The 18,050-nt window shown below is 38.5% G+C and overlaps 2 protein-coding genes across 3 annotated transcripts in view; one reads left to right on the top strand and one right to left on the bottom strand.

Annotated features, from left to right (window-relative positions):
- The first annotated feature begins 9,679 nt into the window (after positions 1 to 9,679).
- The window catches only part of TDRD9 (tudor domain containing 9), a 99,538-nt gene continuing 91,167 nt past the window's right edge, over positions 9,680 to 18,050 (top strand). The window contains exon 1 of one of the 2 annotated variants that reach the window (XM_070751516.1): positions 9,680 to 10,071. In XM_070751516.1, the coding sequence (XP_070607617.1) occupies positions 9,917 to 10,071 (155 nt within the window). In that variant the 5' untranslated portion in view covers positions 9,680 to 9,916. The remainder of the gene's footprint in view (positions 10,072 to 18,050) is intronic. The other variant, XM_070751523.1, reaches the window with a different exon arrangement.
- RD3L (RD3 like) lies at positions 13,407 to 14,977 on the bottom strand. The gene is made up of 2 exons (XM_070751532.1): positions 14,679 to 14,977; positions 13,407 to 13,717 (listed from the first exon to the last, which is right to left on the bottom strand). The coding sequence occupies exons 1-2, from the start codon at positions 14,975 to 14,977 to the stop codon at positions 13,420 to 13,422; spliced, it is 597 nt and encodes a 198-aa protein (XP_070607633.1). The 3' UTR covers positions 13,407 to 13,419.

The raw sequence follows: 18,050 nt of genomic DNA, 5'->3' as shown, positions 1-18,050 counted from the left end.
CTGTAAGTAAGAACAGAACAACAGTATTTCAAAGTAAGCTTGTGTTTACTGGTTTATTAAATTTACTTGCTTTCTATATTTAAATTTGTATCTTAATTAGTAAACAATAGGCATTTTTATTTTTTAAAAAAGTCTCCTATGAACAGGGAAGCTTTGTTTAGAATGTAATTAGCTTGTCTTTCATTTACCCAAGAAAGTAAGAGTTCTTTTGGATCACACTTGTGACCTATTATCCCGTAATTTGCCACAGTAATTAACTAGAAGCCACCAAGCATGAAACCAAAAGCCCACCCATATTAAATTTATTTCTCCAGCCTAGTAAACAGCATACAGTTTGTTGGACCTTTTTATGAGTTAACTGTAAATTATATTAAGTGTACCTCGCCATTGTGGATCTGGCTACATAATGTAAATTTCTACATAAGTAAAAGGCTCAGGATGAGGCAACTTTATGCATTATTTTCTATCCTACAACAGATATCTCCAGGACATAAATCAAAATACAATGCCCCTGTATACCACATTGGCAATGCCAACCTACAGTTTCTATAATAGCTTCATGTAGATATATCCTCCCCTAATAAATTCATCCAGGTTTTCCCCCAAGAAAATAAAAGGTACATATAAAAAGAAGATTGCAGCTTCCACCTCTACTGGCGATGAATTTCATATACCCTAGGATTGGTTACCGAAGGTTCACTTTTTAACAGACACAGGAACTGCAGCTTGGAAAAATTTATTCCTTTAAATAGCTTGCTACTTATTGATTTTTATTTTATTGATTTATTTGTCAAACATGTATAGGATAGTAGTAGTTTGTATAAACATAAGCAAAAAGTACCGATAACAGAGGATAATAGCACAGTGACAGTAGGCACAGTGGTGCACTTATGCACGCCCCTTACAGACCTCTTACAAATGGGGAGAGGCCGACTGTAGGCAATCTAAGGTTAAAATTTTGGGGGTTGGGGCAGGGGTGGGCAAAGTTGTCTCTTCTATGAGATGTGGACTTCAACGCCCAGAATTCCTGCATGATTGTCTCAGGAATTCTGGGAGTTGAAGTCCACATCTCATAGAAGAGACAACTTTGCCTATCCCTGGTTTGGGGGATGCATTGCAGGCATTGATCACTCTATTGCTGAAGTCGTATTTTCTGCTAGCTGTAATTTTCTAGATTTAAATTTTCTAAACTTAGTAATTTTCTGTTAGCTGGATGAGATGCTACCAAACTCTAGTTTTTGCCATTATTGATTAAACAAGGCTCTCCTACTACAAGGTAGGGAGCGAGAGAAAGCGGAGTAGTAAGTGCTGTAACATTTCTTCTTCTTCTATATTCCCCATCCTTCCCCGGCTGTCATAATAGCTGGAAATGGTCTTTGAGGATACACAGGGTTTCGTGCTCCTTAGACTAATCCCGGTAACCTTCCCCCAACAAACGGTGCGTTTGATTTCATTCGCAAACGACTGGGACCCTCCCAAGGCGCACGACGGGCGCTGACAGGCAGCAAGCGGTTTTTTTAAAAAAGGTCCCCCAGACAGCCCGCTAGCCCCAAAAGGTAACATCAAACCCACCTTCTCAAAGTCAGAAAAACCAGCGGAAAGAAAGGTCACAAACAGTTGATTGTGAAGTCAGGAGGCCGCAAGGGTTGCTGGGTACGGAAACAGCGTCTGCCTAGAGCGGCTTTTCATCCGGTTTCGGTCGCCTACAGCGCACCCTGTTGAGGAGGACCGCGCTGAAAGAGTCGCTTCCCGCTCCCCCGCGATGGCTGTAGGTTGCCAAACAAACCTTGTTTTCTGCATATTTTTAGCTCTTCCGAATAACGGGGACAATTGGAGGCACGGACACTGATGTGCAGGGACACCGTTTTCTTTCTATTTTTCCTCGGCCGGGAGGATTATCTGCCACTTGAGTTTAACTAAATACATTCACGATTTCGGTTAAATTCAGTGCCAAATTCAATTGAGTACAATATATCCAAGAGAGGTTGAAATACCAAGGGCGCTAATAGGCGGATGATTTGAGTGGGATATTCGGTGGTATGATTGTTGTGATTATAATTAAGGGTTTTATATTGTTATTGATTGTGGTATTTATTTTATATTGTTTTATTCTTGCTGTAAGCTGCCCTGCATCTCGAGAGTGGGCGGAATACAAATCTAATTAATAAATAACTTTGTAGTCTGCTTTGTCCCTGATAATTCATGCTGGACTAAAACGTCTGATTTTCCTCGAAAATTATATAAATCATATAAATGCTCATTTAATTAAATTCAGTGAAACTCTCCTCCCAAAAATATGCCTAGAAGTGTACTTGTTCCGGCTTACATTTTACAATCAAACTTTTCCACCTCTAATGTATGCCATGATGATTTCAATAGAATTTATTCCTACATAAAAATGTAGAAAAGTAAGAGAACAAGGGTGACGATTTAAGTCAGTAAAGTATTACAGATGACTCATAGAAGTGCAGCCTATTGAATAGGGGCAGCAAGTGGTTAACATTTTTGTAAAACCGCTCGGTATTCATAATAATAATAATAATAATAATAATAATAATAATAATAATAATAATAATAATAATAATAATAATATATTAGATTTGTATGCCACCCCTCTCCGAAGACTCGTGGCGGCTCACAACAGCAATAAACAATTTAGTACAAATCCAATCATTAAAAACTAAAGCTAAAAGCCACTATTATTTAAAAACAATACTACTCAATCATACCACACATAAATCTTACTAGTCAACAAGGGAATACATCAATTACCCCAGGCCTGGTGACACAGGTAGGTCTTCAGAGTCTTGTGGAAGACGAGGAGGATGGGGGCAGTTCGAATCTCCTGAGGGAGTTGATTCCAGAGGGCCGGGGCCACCACAGAGAAGGCTCTTCCCCTGGGTCCCGTCAGATGACATTGTTTAGTCAACGGGACCTGGAGAAGACCAACTCTATAGGACCTAATTGGCCGCTGGGATTCATGCGGCAGAAGGCAGTCCTGTAGGTATTCTGGTCCAATGCCATGTAGAGCTTTATAGGTCATTACTAACACTTTGAATTGTGTCCGGAAACTAATCGGCAGTAAGTGCAAGCCGCAGATTGATGATGAGACTTGGGCGTATCTGGGAAGGCCCATGATTGTTCTCGCAGCTGCATTCTGCACGATCTGAAGTTTCTGAACACTCTTCAGAGGTAGCCCCATGTAGATAGCATTGCAGTAGTCGAACCTCGAGGTGATGAGGGCATGAGTGACTGTGAGTAGAGACTCCCTGTCCAAATAGGGCCGCAACTGGTGCACCAGGCGAAGATGGGCAAACTTTGATTGTTGTAACATGGCATGACCTCAAAATAGAATTCTCTTCACAACATACACTGCATATATTATTGTCAGAAATGGAAGGAATCCAGTCTTCAACTTGATCACATCCTGGTTTACTGGAAATTAATAGCTAAAGGGAAAACTTCAGTCGTATCCAGCATCAGATTGAGAAAGGCTGAATTAGATCCTTCCTAAACTGATGCCTTTTTAATATCACAATGATTTATTCTGCCATGTCTTGGTATTTAAAAAAACATTGTTAATACTGAGACATGCAAAATAATCATCCTAGTCAACTATCACAAGCCATGCTGGTTTTAATGTGGTTAGGATTGTCCAGCACTTCTGGAAGGCCACAGGTTATAGAACACAGCCTAAAATAAACATTGCAGAGTCTTTAAAATGATATGTAGTTTGACTTTCATTCGGATTTACCTCTCTATAAACACTCATAAGATGAAATGCAGATTCATAAATCTCTTAAATTCATTTGCTATACTTTCAATTTATCCATGCAAGAGCTCATTTTGATCATAAATCTGCAGGTTAGTTACAGATCTGACAGATTGCAGGATGTCTGGTGAATATTACATAGAAGGAAGGGAAACAGGTCTGTTGAATTTATTTCAGCTGTTGAGACATGTTGCTGACATACAGTTTGAAGCTTACAATAAATTCAAATAGTCAACAATAAAAGATAGGACTCCATTTTAAACTTTAATCCTGATCTCACTGAAGGGGTTTTATGGAATAGTTTATAGGTTTTGTGAAAATTTACAGACCACCATTTTTGAAATGCACTGTTAAGCTGTATCCATTGCAAAACATTAACTCATGATTAACTGAATTCATTATTTTAATTGGGTTTGTATCATATGCTAAACTGTAAGCTAGTTGACATTTTAGTATTTGTTTGTTTGTTTGTTTGTTTGTTTGTTTGACTTCTATGCCACCCAATCCCGTGTTTTGTTTAAATCTAGTTATAAACTAAAACCCCCGGACACTTATAAAGTTCCTGAGAATAAATTACAATGGTACCTTGGTACTCACCTTTAATTGCTTCCGGGAAGTGTGATGAATACCAAAAACTGAGTACCAAACACATGTTTCCCATAAGGAATAATATAATGATTCACAAGGCAGTTGACACTGACAAATTCTAGCTTATGTACGGAGTAGTAAACCAACTATAAGTACAGGACAGAATATTCACATCAAGATGCCTTGAGTATCAAATTTGATGAGTTTCAAAGCAGTTGAGTGTACACTGCATAATAGTGAAACAGCTGTACTAATTAGGGAGACTTTGCAGTTAAACAAATATTAATTTGTAGATGAACAAAGTCTAAATTAGAATTACAAAAAACAACAACCCTGCAATCTTGTTTATATGCAAATAACTGCAGGTGAATTCTGAAGCTGGCTTTTTAATAAGCTTGCTGGTGCGTCTTGGGAGGTTGGAATACACATATTATTGCTTAACTCAGGGGTCTCCAATCTTGACAACTTTTAAGACCCGTGGACTTCCAACTCCCAAAATTCCTCAGCTAGATTTCCTGGCTGAGGAATTCTGGGAGTTGAAGTCCACAGGTCTTAAAGTTGCCAAGGTTGGGGACCCCTGGCTTAGTTGTTGGTGCAGTAGTTAGAATGAAGTACAGTATTGCAGACTTACTTATTTACTCACTCACCCACTCACTCACTCTCTCTCTCTTTATATATATATAGTGTGTGTGTGTGTGTGTGTGTGTTTTCGTACATTTTCACGGGTACAGGAATGATGGTGCTTGCAGGCTACTTGATAGTTTTGCAATGTGTGTTCAGACAATATCCAGCTAGAAAACCAGGGAGTTTATCAAATACCGTGTAAAATCTGCCCAGCCACATATATTGGACAAACTAACAGGAGAGTAAATGCATGTGTTGCAGAACATAAGAATGCATTAAGGAAAAAAGAAAAAACCTCCTCCCTTTTCCAACACTTCAAAACTACAGGACATGAAATTGATTTTGACAATACCAAATTAATTTCCAAAACAGAACACTACAGCAAAAGAATAATCATGGAAGCCATCGAGATAGAAAAACAGCCCCAAAATATGAACAAGCGGGATGATACCTCCCGCCTACCAGACATCTGGAAACCAGCCCTCAAACATATCCCAGCCATAGAAACTGAAACCAGACTCAGAACACACATTGCAAAACAATCAAGTAGCCTGCAAGCTCCAACTACTTAGGATATCACGCCTAATCTACAACCATTAACTAATCAGCATACCTCAGTTACATCAACGACCCCAGGTGTTATCCCACTGACTCACCAGGAAGTTTCTACACAGCAGGCAATTGCTGAGCCATCAAATCACACCCAGCCACCAGTATTTATAGAAGGAAGGCAGCTCAGGTCTCGCTGTGTTCGCCCTAGAACAAGGACAGAAATACCAGCCTGAAGATGACGAGTGGACCTCGTCAAAACATCGCCAGAAATTTCCAAATCCTACACGGGAAGAACCCCGAATATACCAAGACCATCATATATATATGATTAGATTTGTATGTTGCCCCTCTCCGTAGACTCGGGGTGGCTCACAACAGCAATAATAATGCAATGTAAACAAATCTAATACTGTATTTAAGTTAATTTTAAAAACCCCAATTTAAGAAACCAATCATACATACTGACATACCATGCATAAATTTTATAAGCCTAGGGGGAAAGGAAAGTCTCAATTCCCCCATGCCTGACGACAGAGGTGGGTTTTAAGGAGCTTACGAAAGGCAAGGAGGGTGGGTTAGGGTTATCTGGGGGGAGTTGGTTCCAAAGGGTCGGGGCTGCCACAGAGAAGGCTCTTCCCCTAGGTCCCGCCAAACGACATTGTTTAGTTGACGGGACCCGGAGAAGGCCAACTCTGTGAGACCTAACTGGTTGCTGGGATTCGTGTGGCAGAAGGCGGTCCCGGAGATATTCTGGTCCAGTACCATGAAGGGCTTTATAGGTCATAACCAACACTTTGAATTGTGATCGGAAACTGATTGGCAACCAATGCAGACTGCGGAGTGTTGGTGTAACATGGGCGTATTTAGGAAAGCCCATGATAGCTGATAGATGCTTAATCTGTTGTAAATTTATTTATTTATTTTATTTATTTATTTATTTTGTCAAACAATTATAAGGTGATAATTTGTACAAATACAACATTAGATAAGTAATGGTAAAAAGTAACAAAAGAAGACAATAGGACAGGGATGGTAGGCACAGTGGTGCGCTTATGCACGCTCCTTGCAGACCTCTTAGAAAGGGGGAGAGATCAATTTTAGATAGTCTAAGGTTAAAGGTTTTCGGGTTAGGAGTAGAAACCACAGAATCAGGTAGTGCATTCCAGGCGTTGATTACTCTGTTGCTGAAGTCGTATTTTTTGCAGTCAAGTTTGGAGCGGTTGACATTTAGTTTAAATCGATTTTGTGCTTGTGTGTTGTTGAGGTTGAAGGTGAAGTAGTCATTAACACAGAGGTCTTCAAACTTGACAACTTTAAGACTTGTGGACTTCAACTCCCAGAATTCAACTCCAGCTGGCTGGAGAATTCTGGGAGTTGAAGTCCACAAGTCTTAAAGTTGCCAAGTTTGGGAACCCCTGCATTAACAGGTAGGACATTTTGGTATATGATTTTATGAAGTATAATTAAGTCGGAACGGAGACGACGGAGTTGTAAGTTGTCTAAACCAAGAAGTTCAAGGTATTTTGTTGTGAGAAGAGGAATGTAGGACTCTTCTTGTGAAATATTTCTGGACTCTCTCAATTGTTTTGATGTCAGATATGCAATGTGGGTTCCACACAGGCAAGCTGTATTCTAGCAATGATCTGACAAATGTTTTGTAAGCTCTTGTTAGCAGTTCAAAATTAGCAGAGAAGAAGCTGCGAAGGATTAGGTTAACAACTCTTAAAGCCTTTTTGGCAATGTTGTTGCAGTGGGCTCTAGGACTTAGGTCATTGGATATGAGTACTCCAAGGTCTTTGACAGATTGAGGGTTATCAATAAGTTCAATTCTTCCAAGTTTATATTTAATATTCTGATTCTTTTTACCAATGTGTAAGACAGAGCATTTAGTGGTGGTTGCCAAGCTCCTGAATTTTGATCATCTGCATATGGGGATGCTGCAGTTGTAATGCAAGGATCAGTCATAAGTCACTTTTTTTAGTGCTGTCATAACTTCTGATGGTTGTGAAACAAATGTTTGTTAAGGCACACTACCCGTAAGGCCTTCAATATATCCAACCCATACCTAAGAGAGACATAATTGCACAGGTATATTTTCTTTTTCTTACACTTTTTTTGTTGCTTGTCATAATCTAGTATGGTTCACCAAATATTCCATTAAAAGCATAGTCTGGTGATTCCTGGAAGGTCAAATCAGCTCCTATTGGGCAAGTTTTGCATTGTGATCTGGGGACAGTTATTTAGAGTGGCTTGGCTTGGAGAATTGGCATGGAGAAACTGTTCTTTCAGGTTATACTTCTCCTATCTCCAGGTTTGCAAGGTGATAAAGAATTCAACCCAGCTATGAAAGTGAGATCAGCTTACTCCCTAGAGTTGAATGAAGAAAGAAAATCCTGATTTCCAGCTCAGCCTGTTTAGATGTTATGTGGGTTTCTTTAAGGATTTAAAAAAAAAATGAAGACTACAGTAATTCTGGGTTTAAAAACAGCCAGAAGACATGCCTTGACTTGCTTAGTGTGGCAAAATCTGGCAAACATCCCTCTCATCAACTGTCAGGGTGCCCTGAATGATGTGACCGAAGACCTCCAATCCATGTCAGAAGTTCCTCAAATATGCAGTATACAGTGGTCCCTTGATGTTCGCGGGGGATATGTTCCAAGACCGCCCGCGAAACTCAAATTTCCGCGAAGTAGAGATGCTCTCTCCCTTCCTTCCTCCCCCTCCCTCCTCCATTCCTGGTTTTATTTACCCCCAGAACCCGCAGGGGCAACGGGGCGGCAAGCTGGGGACTTTGCTTCGCTCACTGCTGGCGTCTCCCATGGCGGCGACGGCAGCACCTGTGCTCAGGGTCAGGGCAGGGGAAGCTCAAGGCAAGAGGGATCCAGGCCAAGACTTGAAGCCGGGATTCCAAGCTGGTCAGCTGGGAGATTGGATGCTACCACTAAGGGAGACGGCTTAGGTGGGTGGGGGAAGAAGAGGCAGCGGCGGCGGCGGGTGGCAGTAAGGCTCAGCTTCAAGTGGAGTGTACCAACGCTCTGAGAATTAAAGGTGAGGGATCGTGAAGCTGGGGTGGAAGTGGAGCTTTTATTTAAAGAAGCAGTATGGCTGGGTTGGGGAGGGGGGAAGGAGGAGAGTTAAAATGCACAGTACTGTACACCAGGCGGCCGCGGGAAAACGTTCAAATGTTCAAAAAAAACGCGGAATATTTTTTTATTAATATTTTTTGAAAACACGTGGTATAGTCTTTCCACGAAAGTCGGACCTGCGAAAGTCAAGGGACCACTGTAGATTTGAAGTGCTAAAGCCAGAAGTTGTAAATCTGCATGTGATAACAAATTCCAGAATTACTGGTCAGGAGTTCTGGGAAATCAAAGCCAAAATGTGAATTGTTAGTTGATGGCTCAGTATGTTGGAAGAACCCAGCTGGAATTGACTTATGGTTGATTTGTGCAAATGCAGCCATTTGGGTTAATTCCATTAACTAAAGGCCGGCTAAACTCCAATTAATGAGTTACACAAGCACAACTGCAATTTAATGCAACTGGAATCACATGAATTGTGTGTGTGTGTGTATGTAACTATACACACACACACATACAATTTATGTGTGTTTCACATAAACCCTAACTCACTTCTCTCTCTCTCTCTCTCTCTCTCTCTCTCTCTCTCTCTCTCTCTCTATCTATCTATTCACCGGTATTGTTATGTGGATTGTTGTGAGTTTGGGTTTTTTCCCATGTAATATTTTGAGTGTCTTCGGACATTTTAGAAAAATTGCATTCTTCAGCAGAAGACAATAACTTCAGTCTGAAGATGGTGAATGTGACATATATATATATGTCTTCCTTCTTTTTCATTATCAGCAAAAAATATGTTACACACATACATACACAGGGGCGGCATACAAATCCAATAAAGAAATAAAATAAATAAAGAAATAAAGAAATATATCACACACACACACACGTATATTAAGAAAACTGAGTTAAATAATGAAGGATGACATGGAAACCTAACTCGTTCCGTATTTGCGTGTACTTTCTCTGTAAGCCTGCGGTAGTCTACACCGAATACAATCGGAATTGCTTCCAATCGCAACCCTGCGTCCTTCTTAGAAATAAAGCTTATTTTCAGTGCATCTTCAGCGTGCGCAGGAGATGCGATGCCAAACTAGGAAACCGAAATCGTACTACTGTAACCAGAAAGCAAGCAGGCCAATTGCAGGCTGGCTGAACAAGTGCAGAGAATCTCGAGGCCTAATTAGGCACGTGGCTGTAGCCGGGCGGGGCCCACGAATTAGTTCAGCTCGGGGCGGTGGGCTGGCGAAGCGAAGGGATACTTTTCTTCTCCCCCCCCCCCGCGGCTGCTTATGGTGGAGCCATGTTGCGAAAACTCACCGTGGATCAGATCAACGATTGGTTCACAATTGGCAAAGCGGTTAGTGGGGTTGAATTCCTGGGGGGCGAAGTCCGGGATGCTAGCTTGGCTCATCCCCTCGTGGAATCTGTGGAGGAGCCGGCACCTGCTGCTAACGCGTAAGTAGGCCGGGACCTGCAGCAAAACTAGTTTCTCCATCGAGCTGCTTAGAAAAGGTCCCAAACTGCTCAGGTTCTTTGCTATTGAATGGTAGAAATTAAGCCCCTTCCATCAATAAATAACATTTCACACTGTTGCACAAGTTGTACTAACATACTACATATAATCCCTATGTCAGTCATTAAGTGTTGTACCTCATGATTCTTGACAAATGTATCTTTTCTTTTATGTACACTGAGAGCATCTGCACCAAAGACAAATTCCATGTGTGTCCAATCACGCTTGGCCAATAGATAATTCTACTCTATTCTATTCTAACATTATTAAGCATGGTTTGTTTTTAAAAATAGTGCCACACTTCCTCCTCCCACCCCTAATATTCTTAATGGTGGCCTACTTCAAATTGCGAATTGTGTAATATACAGTACAAGTTTGAAGAACCTGCAACGCATTTGTTTCTGAATAGGAACCAGCTTCTGTAAAGTAAGCAGCATTAAAGCAATTACAAATATAATCTCTGTGCTGCCCAAAAATGTATTAAAAATGTATTGGGATTATAAAAAGTCAACTTGAATCTATTAAAGGGTCAGAACCTCAAAGAATATAGTGCTGTTTTCTTGTTTACAGCGGGGAGAAATAAGAGTGGAAATGGCTTCTTTTTAAATTGGACTCAACTTGGCCAGGTTGTATAAACTTCAAACAGCATATTTGTCTATTTGGTCTTGGTTTTAAACATTTTTTAAAGTTTGTCAATCTCACCTTGCCAGAACTTCAGTTTTACTAAAAACATTGATGGTGTTCACAGATAAATATAGCAATAAATCTCAATTTTCTTACGCTTTATTTAATAAAATACAGTTGGTTATGTACACAACACACCAGACTAAACCCAAGCCACAGTAGGGGTTATGTGTGTATTCAGCCATTAAATAAGCACCATATATATAGCATGCTAGTAATTCTTAGAGAATTCATTCATCCCTGTCTATCCAAAGAAATAAATTGTCTATTGTGGGATTAAACCCTGGCCTGGATCTTGGATTTGATCTACTGTATTCATCTCAACTATTATCTTGCTCTGCAAATATAAAATTACTGTATGGCTATAGTTCTCATGAGACTATAACTGTTTATAGAATTTTAAATTCTAAGTGCTCATGGTTGTAGTCTAATGTCTCTTTATAGGGAGATTTGAAAATGAATAGCTATATTACTTAACATCCTCTGAGGTAAGTTAGCCTGTTCCAATTATCACAGTGTTTTTGTAAAGTAACAAATATTTTAACCTTAAATAAAACTAAGGGGAACTCTTTATGGAGAAACAGTGAGAAAAATGTTTCAGTCTTATATAATTTTTTTCCTTGTTGCCTGTTTCTAACTTAGGGTTTGAATCCTGAAGAACAATACATTTAACAACATTTATCAAATGAGATTTATTCAAAGAGTATGCTAACCAGCTTTTAAAATATTTTTCATCGTTGCTTTAACTTCTATAAATCTAATAAATAAATAAACTTTAGAGTTTTATAATATTGTCTGCAGACAGTGAAGCAAAAGAATGCTAAGGAGAAAAACACCTTCAAGACCTCTTTTTCTACTACTTCCTAATTTTCATAATAGTTCAGTTGCTTTCAGTGTAGAGCCTAAGTTGAGGTTCCCAAATCAACATTGTTAAATAAATTTATACAACACATATTAACCAACCATATTTTGGTTCAGCTTCCTGTATATATTGAGCCATTTGATTTAACATTCTAAAGTTATGATCATTTTTTGAAATTAATCCTGTGGAAACTAACTATTTCTGCACTTGTAGATATGACACTGGCAGAAGAATGTTCATTTAGTTCCATTTATAACTCTCGTACAAATCTCTCCCTCTCTCTCATGTAAATTTAATCATGATTTTTCAAAAAAATTAACATCATTTGGTAAAAAAGTACTATTTTAGCAATTTTTAAAAAAATCCCCTTTGCAAATCTAGATTTTATTTTTCATAAAAAATTACAGCATAAAATCTAATTCAGTGTATTGCTTCTGGGTATTTATCTGCTTTTTTTTATCAAGGATTTTTGGCTTTTTTTAAAACAACCTGTGAATGAATGTCATTTCAGATAATCCTTTATATAGATGGATTTAATTGAATTTCTGCAGGATGTAAATAAAGCTTTGATGCAGATTCCCTTCCCTTTCTTTCAGGTTTTAATTTTGTGTGAATGCAAATAATACTCCAGCATTAGTCTGGCCACCATTTGCATCCTTCACAGCAGTGTTTCTCAAGCATGGTAAATTTAAAATGTGAAGACTTCAACCCCCTCTATTAGCTGGCTGGAGAATTCTGGGAATTGAAATCTACACACAGCTGCCGAGGTTAAGAAACAATATTCCAGATGTAGTCTCATGCCAGTGAATTGTGGAGAGCACATTGTAGCCATTAGAAAAGGAAGAAATATATATTTGTTTTAAATCTGTGGTTAAATCTTAAAATATCCACACATTTTTCCAAAGTGTCTATATAAAAAAGTGCCCTTTGGATGCTACTGTATCTTTGGCATCTTTTACTACTCTTTTCTGTTTGTTTGTTTGTTTAAAAGGCAAAAGATGGTGTTACTGTTGTGACCTGCTTTAGGCCTTCATAGAACGTATTTGTTTCCAGTTTATTAAAAGCAGGATCTTTTAGAAAATGAATTATTATTTTCTTTTAAGTTTTCAGATTTGAGTTCAACATCTTTGTTTTGAAAATATTGCATTGTGTAAACAAATTTCAGGATAGAAATCTTTCAGTTTCTTTCACCTGACATTAGTCAGGACATTAATAAGTCTTTAATTTGTTCTTGCATATTTAGAGGGGAAAAATGAATGATATTGAAGACAGTCAACGTAGCCAATTATGATGGTGGACTCAGTAACAATAGCCAGCCTCTAGTCCTTCTTTAGTCCCCAGAAATCAGCTGAGTGACCGTGGAATAGTCATTCCCTTTCAGCCCACATCAATCTCAGGCTGCAAGACAATACAGCTGATACACAAAAACCCTCATGGCATCATGCATTGTTAGGTTTTGCTCTAATAATTGGGTGAATGCACTGAAAACAAGGGACCCTGCAACCATGCAGGATTAATGCTAAGAAAAATGATAAAACCTCCATTAAAAAATCTCTGCTATAAGAAGGATCTTAATGTGACACTATTAGTATAAAGCATCCGTCCTATTTAAGCCCTATGCCAACTGTAATTGTTATTAAGTTTAAATTTGCATTTATGAGGATGGGAAGATAATTTTGGAGTACTGAATCATTACAGAATGATTACAGCCAAGCAGAATGAGTATTAGCGAAAGAAAAAATAATTAACTTGATGGGTAGTAATAGGGAAGATCCCAGATTCTGTGGGAGAATGTTGGAAGGATGCCTTGTGTATTTTTGTCAACATAGCTGGATACAGTAGGGATTTCTTCTTTGTCTGTTTTCCTGGAGTTGGTGCTGGATGCTGCAAATTGGCTGGAACAATTTGTATTCCAAGCATCAGCCAGTTGATCTTGCTGAGCTTCTTTCTCAAGATTAGTAAGGAACTCTTTTAAAACTTGTTTGAATAAATAAACAATTTCCCAGGGCAAAACATCATTTTCTGCTAGAGCCTCTCGAAATCTAGAAAAGGAAAGAAAAAATAAAAGAAAAAAGGCAAACAGCCTGAATTCTATTAGCATGTACTGTATTCAACTTTGTTAAAAATCTAGGGGGAGAGATGATATACTACTATCCTTTTTAGCAATGCTTTTTTTAAAAGGAAAAAAAAGGATTAGAAAAGAATTATGTTTGCAATACAAACTTGTGAAGCATTTTTTTCCTTATCCAATTTGTCCAAGCAAGTTGATTCAAACTGACATTTCCCTGGAGCCCTTTTCTAGGATCAGAGAGAAATCAGTGAATTGTTCTGTTTTTTTAAAAAAAATATTCATATGCTATATGTGCAGGTTGATGTATGTGTGTGTGTGTATGTTGAAGAATTGTAGGGAAACTTGTTTTGTGATCAGTCTTATTATCAAAATTGCATGAAACAAATGTGAATCAGGTTTACTAGTTTATAATGAAAATTATACCGTGCAGAGTTTAAAATTGGGCACAGGATAAAAATGTAGTTGATGAATACGTAGGCAAATATTTAGCAAAAGGAACAAACAAATTAGTGCTGTAAATATTAGAGCTGTGAATATGTAGTAAGCATTTAAGTGGTGTGTGGTGAACTGTTACATTTTGTTTGCCAAGCTCAGAAGTAAAGCTGAAGGCATATTCTTTTTCTATTACATTTTGTGGGCATATCTTGGAATTTCCTTCATTGCATGCTATTTAATTAAATAAATAAAATCCTAGCAAATGCTTTTTGAGATGTCACAACCAATACAGAGAGTCTTATGAATAAGGTTGCGTATATTGCCAGAAAGTTAATTTCTTTGAACTCATACCAAATTATTCTTTTAATTTTGAAGCATGCTAGTTTTGAATTAATTTAAAATAATTTTCTTATAGGAATAACATTTAATATAAAACTGCAAAAATGGGGATCTTTTCCTGAAGATTATGTGATACTGCATAGATAAAATAGGTTTACCTGCTGAGTATGATTCCAGTTTGACATGGTTGAATTTGAGAGCAAAGAATTTCAAGTTGCTTTTGTTCAGTAGCTGGAATAGTTATTTGAAGATTTTGGTAGCTCCTTATTCCACTGTAATCACTTTCAGGTGTTTGAATTTTGTGTCCACTTTCAATCTCTTGTATCAGCCGTTCACGCTCTTTCAAATGCCATTTTAGTTCTCTCAGAAGTGTCCTTGTCACAACTTCTGAGCTAGGGTATTGTCCACTTTTGTAAGAATAACTTTTTGGCCATTTCATCCAGCCAAAGAATGGCATTTTGGCAACTATTTAAAAAATAGAAGCAAAAAGACACATGCACATACCAATGCTAAAAGGTGAGTTGGAAAGTTGGTTCTCGAGGATTTCTCACTCAACTTTGATTGTTAAATTTTGTAATGTTACCCATTTTCCCCAATTTTAAACTGCAAATGTATCCACGTTTAAATGGACTCAGTAGAGTTTAATTCTGAATATTCAGGCATAGGATTGTGCTGTCAGTAATAGTGCAATCGAAACGCAGTTGTATTTCTCCCAGAAACCAGTCTGATACTTAAAATATTCTACCTTGGCTTTATTCTATTTCGTTCTCTACTAGGTATATTTAATTTTTGTAGCACCTTTTGAAGGAACTGGCTAAGTCCATCTCAATTCAGTATTTCTCTTTTCTAAAACAAAGACAATTTAAGCTATACTATTCTGTACATTCTTCAATCTAAATGTAAACAAAGCAAAAAAACAATTCAAAATGTAGATAATATCTATAAAATAACATCTGGTATGAGAGATTTTAGAGAAAAGATTAGTTTATTTGTAAGTTTTTAAAAAAAATTACAAAAACTACAAAGATATTTAAAGCAGACTAACAAATATATGCAATTAAAATGTTAATTTTTATGGAATCCCAAAATTCATGGATATTTGGAATAACTCTTAAGAAATTTATATTTTAGTGCATCAGTTTTTTAAAAAAAATTAGAATTATTCTTTTACTTACTGTAGTTGTAGAAAAGAATCTATTTCACCAGCAAGAATATAGATGAGTTCTGCTTGATGTGGTGATTGTTTATTCCAGTGTGTTCTGTCTGAGACAAGTATTCCTCATTTTACTCACTTAAGAAAAGTGTATTATCCCAGCTTTTAAAATTTTATTATCCCAGCTTTTAAAATTTTAGAACCCTCTGACATGGATTTCTCTGAAATTCTCTCCACAAAGCCCATTCAGAGTTTCTGCCTTTCCATAGAGACTTTGTCTTGAGCCAGTGAGGACAGTTTCAGAAGCTTTCTATGGATGCTAAATGTATTGTCTGTAGTCATATGAATAATCGTAGTCTGAAACCAAGCCAGATGTGCTCCCAGCTAAAGTAAAACTGTCGGTTGGATGATGTGATGCTTGGATGTGCATAGCTGTAGGTCACAGTTCACTGCTGTATTTTTATGCCCTGTTGTCTCTATAAATAACCCAGTTGCTTTTTGTCATTGGACTAAACTTTGGAGCAATTTTGGCTGAATTTGTAGTTTGCTTCTTTGTGTTAGTGACAAAACTCAAATACTTTGGCCACCAAATGAGAAGGAAGGACTCACCGGAGAAGAGCTTAATGCTGGGAACAATTGAAGGCAAAAGAAGAAGGGGACGGGAGAAAATGAGTTGGTTGGATGGAGTCATGGAAGCAGCAGGCGTGAGATTAAATGGACTCACGGGGGATGGATGGTAGAGGACAGAAAGGCCTGGAGGAATGTTGTCCATGGGGTTGTGATGGGTTGGAAATGACTTTGCAACTAACAATAACAAATTAGTGACAAGAGAGATTATTGCACCACCTAGTTTACCTAGTCATCTTAGATCAATACATGTATATGCACTAAAATTAACACGACGTACGTAAACTCATCTCAAGTAACTTTATGTCAGTCTAAGACTATCTATTAATTAATGTACAGAGAGATTCTTAATATATATTGTTTATGGCTGCATTAATCCCTCTGCTAAAATGAATAAGTGAAATTCTTATTTATAGTCCATAGCTATTATCAAGTTTGTGAATTCTTTTTCCTGACCTAAAGAATGTATTTAAGGAATACATCTAGTGCAAGGCGTGTCAAACTCAAAGTCCGTGGGCTGGATCTGGACCACGGGGTGCTTAGATCTGGCCCATGGGACTAGCCTGGAAACAGAATTGAACTGGCCCCCCGGTGCATTTGCCAACAAAAATGGAGCTTGATTGTATGTGTATGTGTGTGTGGGCTCCATTTTTCCTGGCAGAGGGCTAGCAAAACAAACTCAAACTAAAAACAAAACACAGGAGAAATGTTTCCCTTTTGAATCTGAGCATACAAGAAGGGATAGGAAAGAAGAAAGGGAAAGAGGAAAGATAAAGAAAAAGAAGAAAATATGGGAAGAGAGCAAGGAAGGAAAAATAAAGAAAGAGCAGAAGGAAGGAGAAGGGAGATGGAAGGAAGGTTATAATGAGAGGGAAGGTCTCAGGGAAGTCCTGCCTTAACACTTGGCCACCATGGGTGCCCCCGACATGAGTGATGTTGAGCTTGCCACTCCCACTATGGCCACACCCTCCGGCCACAGTCCCTTGGCCTTCCAAGGTGTTGTGGTTGGCTCTGGCCCAGCTCCTGCCCCAAGGAATGTGGAGGTGGATGCAGGGGAAACATCAACATGTCATAGGCCTGTTTTATTGCTGTCCTCGGACGAAGAAGGTGGGGGTGACTTGGAAGAGGGGGGCTTGGCACACAGCCCAGGAAGCCAATCTCCATTATCTTCGGTTGATTCGGATGAGGAAGTGTTAGACCCATGCAGGCACAGAGTTATGCGTAGAAGAGACCAATTGAGGAAATATTACAGGAGATAAGAGAGGCCACCTGTGTTTGGGTGGGGCTCCAGTAATTAGAGCTGCTGATATAAATAGCAGCATGCTAGATTGTGGAAGATTATCTGATCGTTGTTATTCAGGACTGCGCCTTGCTGTTTGTTAATTTTTCATGACTTTGAAACCAAAGCAGAGCAAAGTGTGTGTCTCACTTTGTGGAAGAAGGAGGGCTGTGAGGTTTCTTCACAGCTGCTAGCTATGTACTTAAGGACTGATTAAGGGGATTGTACAGACTACCAGGTTGTTTTGGGATGAGTGCTCTTTGCAATACAAAAAGGATGCTTTGTTTCTTTTGAATTTTTGTGATAAAGAACATTGTTTTTGAACTTTCAAGTGTGTGTGTGTGTGTGCGTGTGCGTGTGTGTCTGAAATTTGTACCCTTGAATTTTTGGGAGACTCATACCATAGAGCCCGGCAGAACACAAGGTAAAACACAACCCTGATGCAGCCTTCAATGAAATCGAGTTTGACAC

Source organism: Erythrolamprus reginae, chromosome 1, assembly GCF_031021105.1.
Source record: "Erythrolamprus reginae isolate rEryReg1 chromosome 1, rEryReg1.hap1, whole genome shotgun sequence".
NCBI classification, from domain to species: Eukaryota; Metazoa; Chordata; class Lepidosauria; order Squamata; family Dipsadidae; genus Erythrolamprus; species Erythrolamprus reginae.
This window is presented reverse-complemented; position numbering and strand designations above follow the sequence as displayed.

Bases quoted from the DNA above. Each gene is read 5' to 3' on its own strand.
- RD3L (XM_070751532.1), bottom strand. From the start codon at position 14,977: ATGCCATTCTTTGGCTGGATGAAATGGCCAAAAAGTTATTCTTACAAA. The intron at 13,718-14,678 runs GTAAACCTATTT...TTCCTTTTCTAG, and splicing joins ACTGGAATCATACTCAGCAG to ATTTCGAGAGGCTCTAGCAG.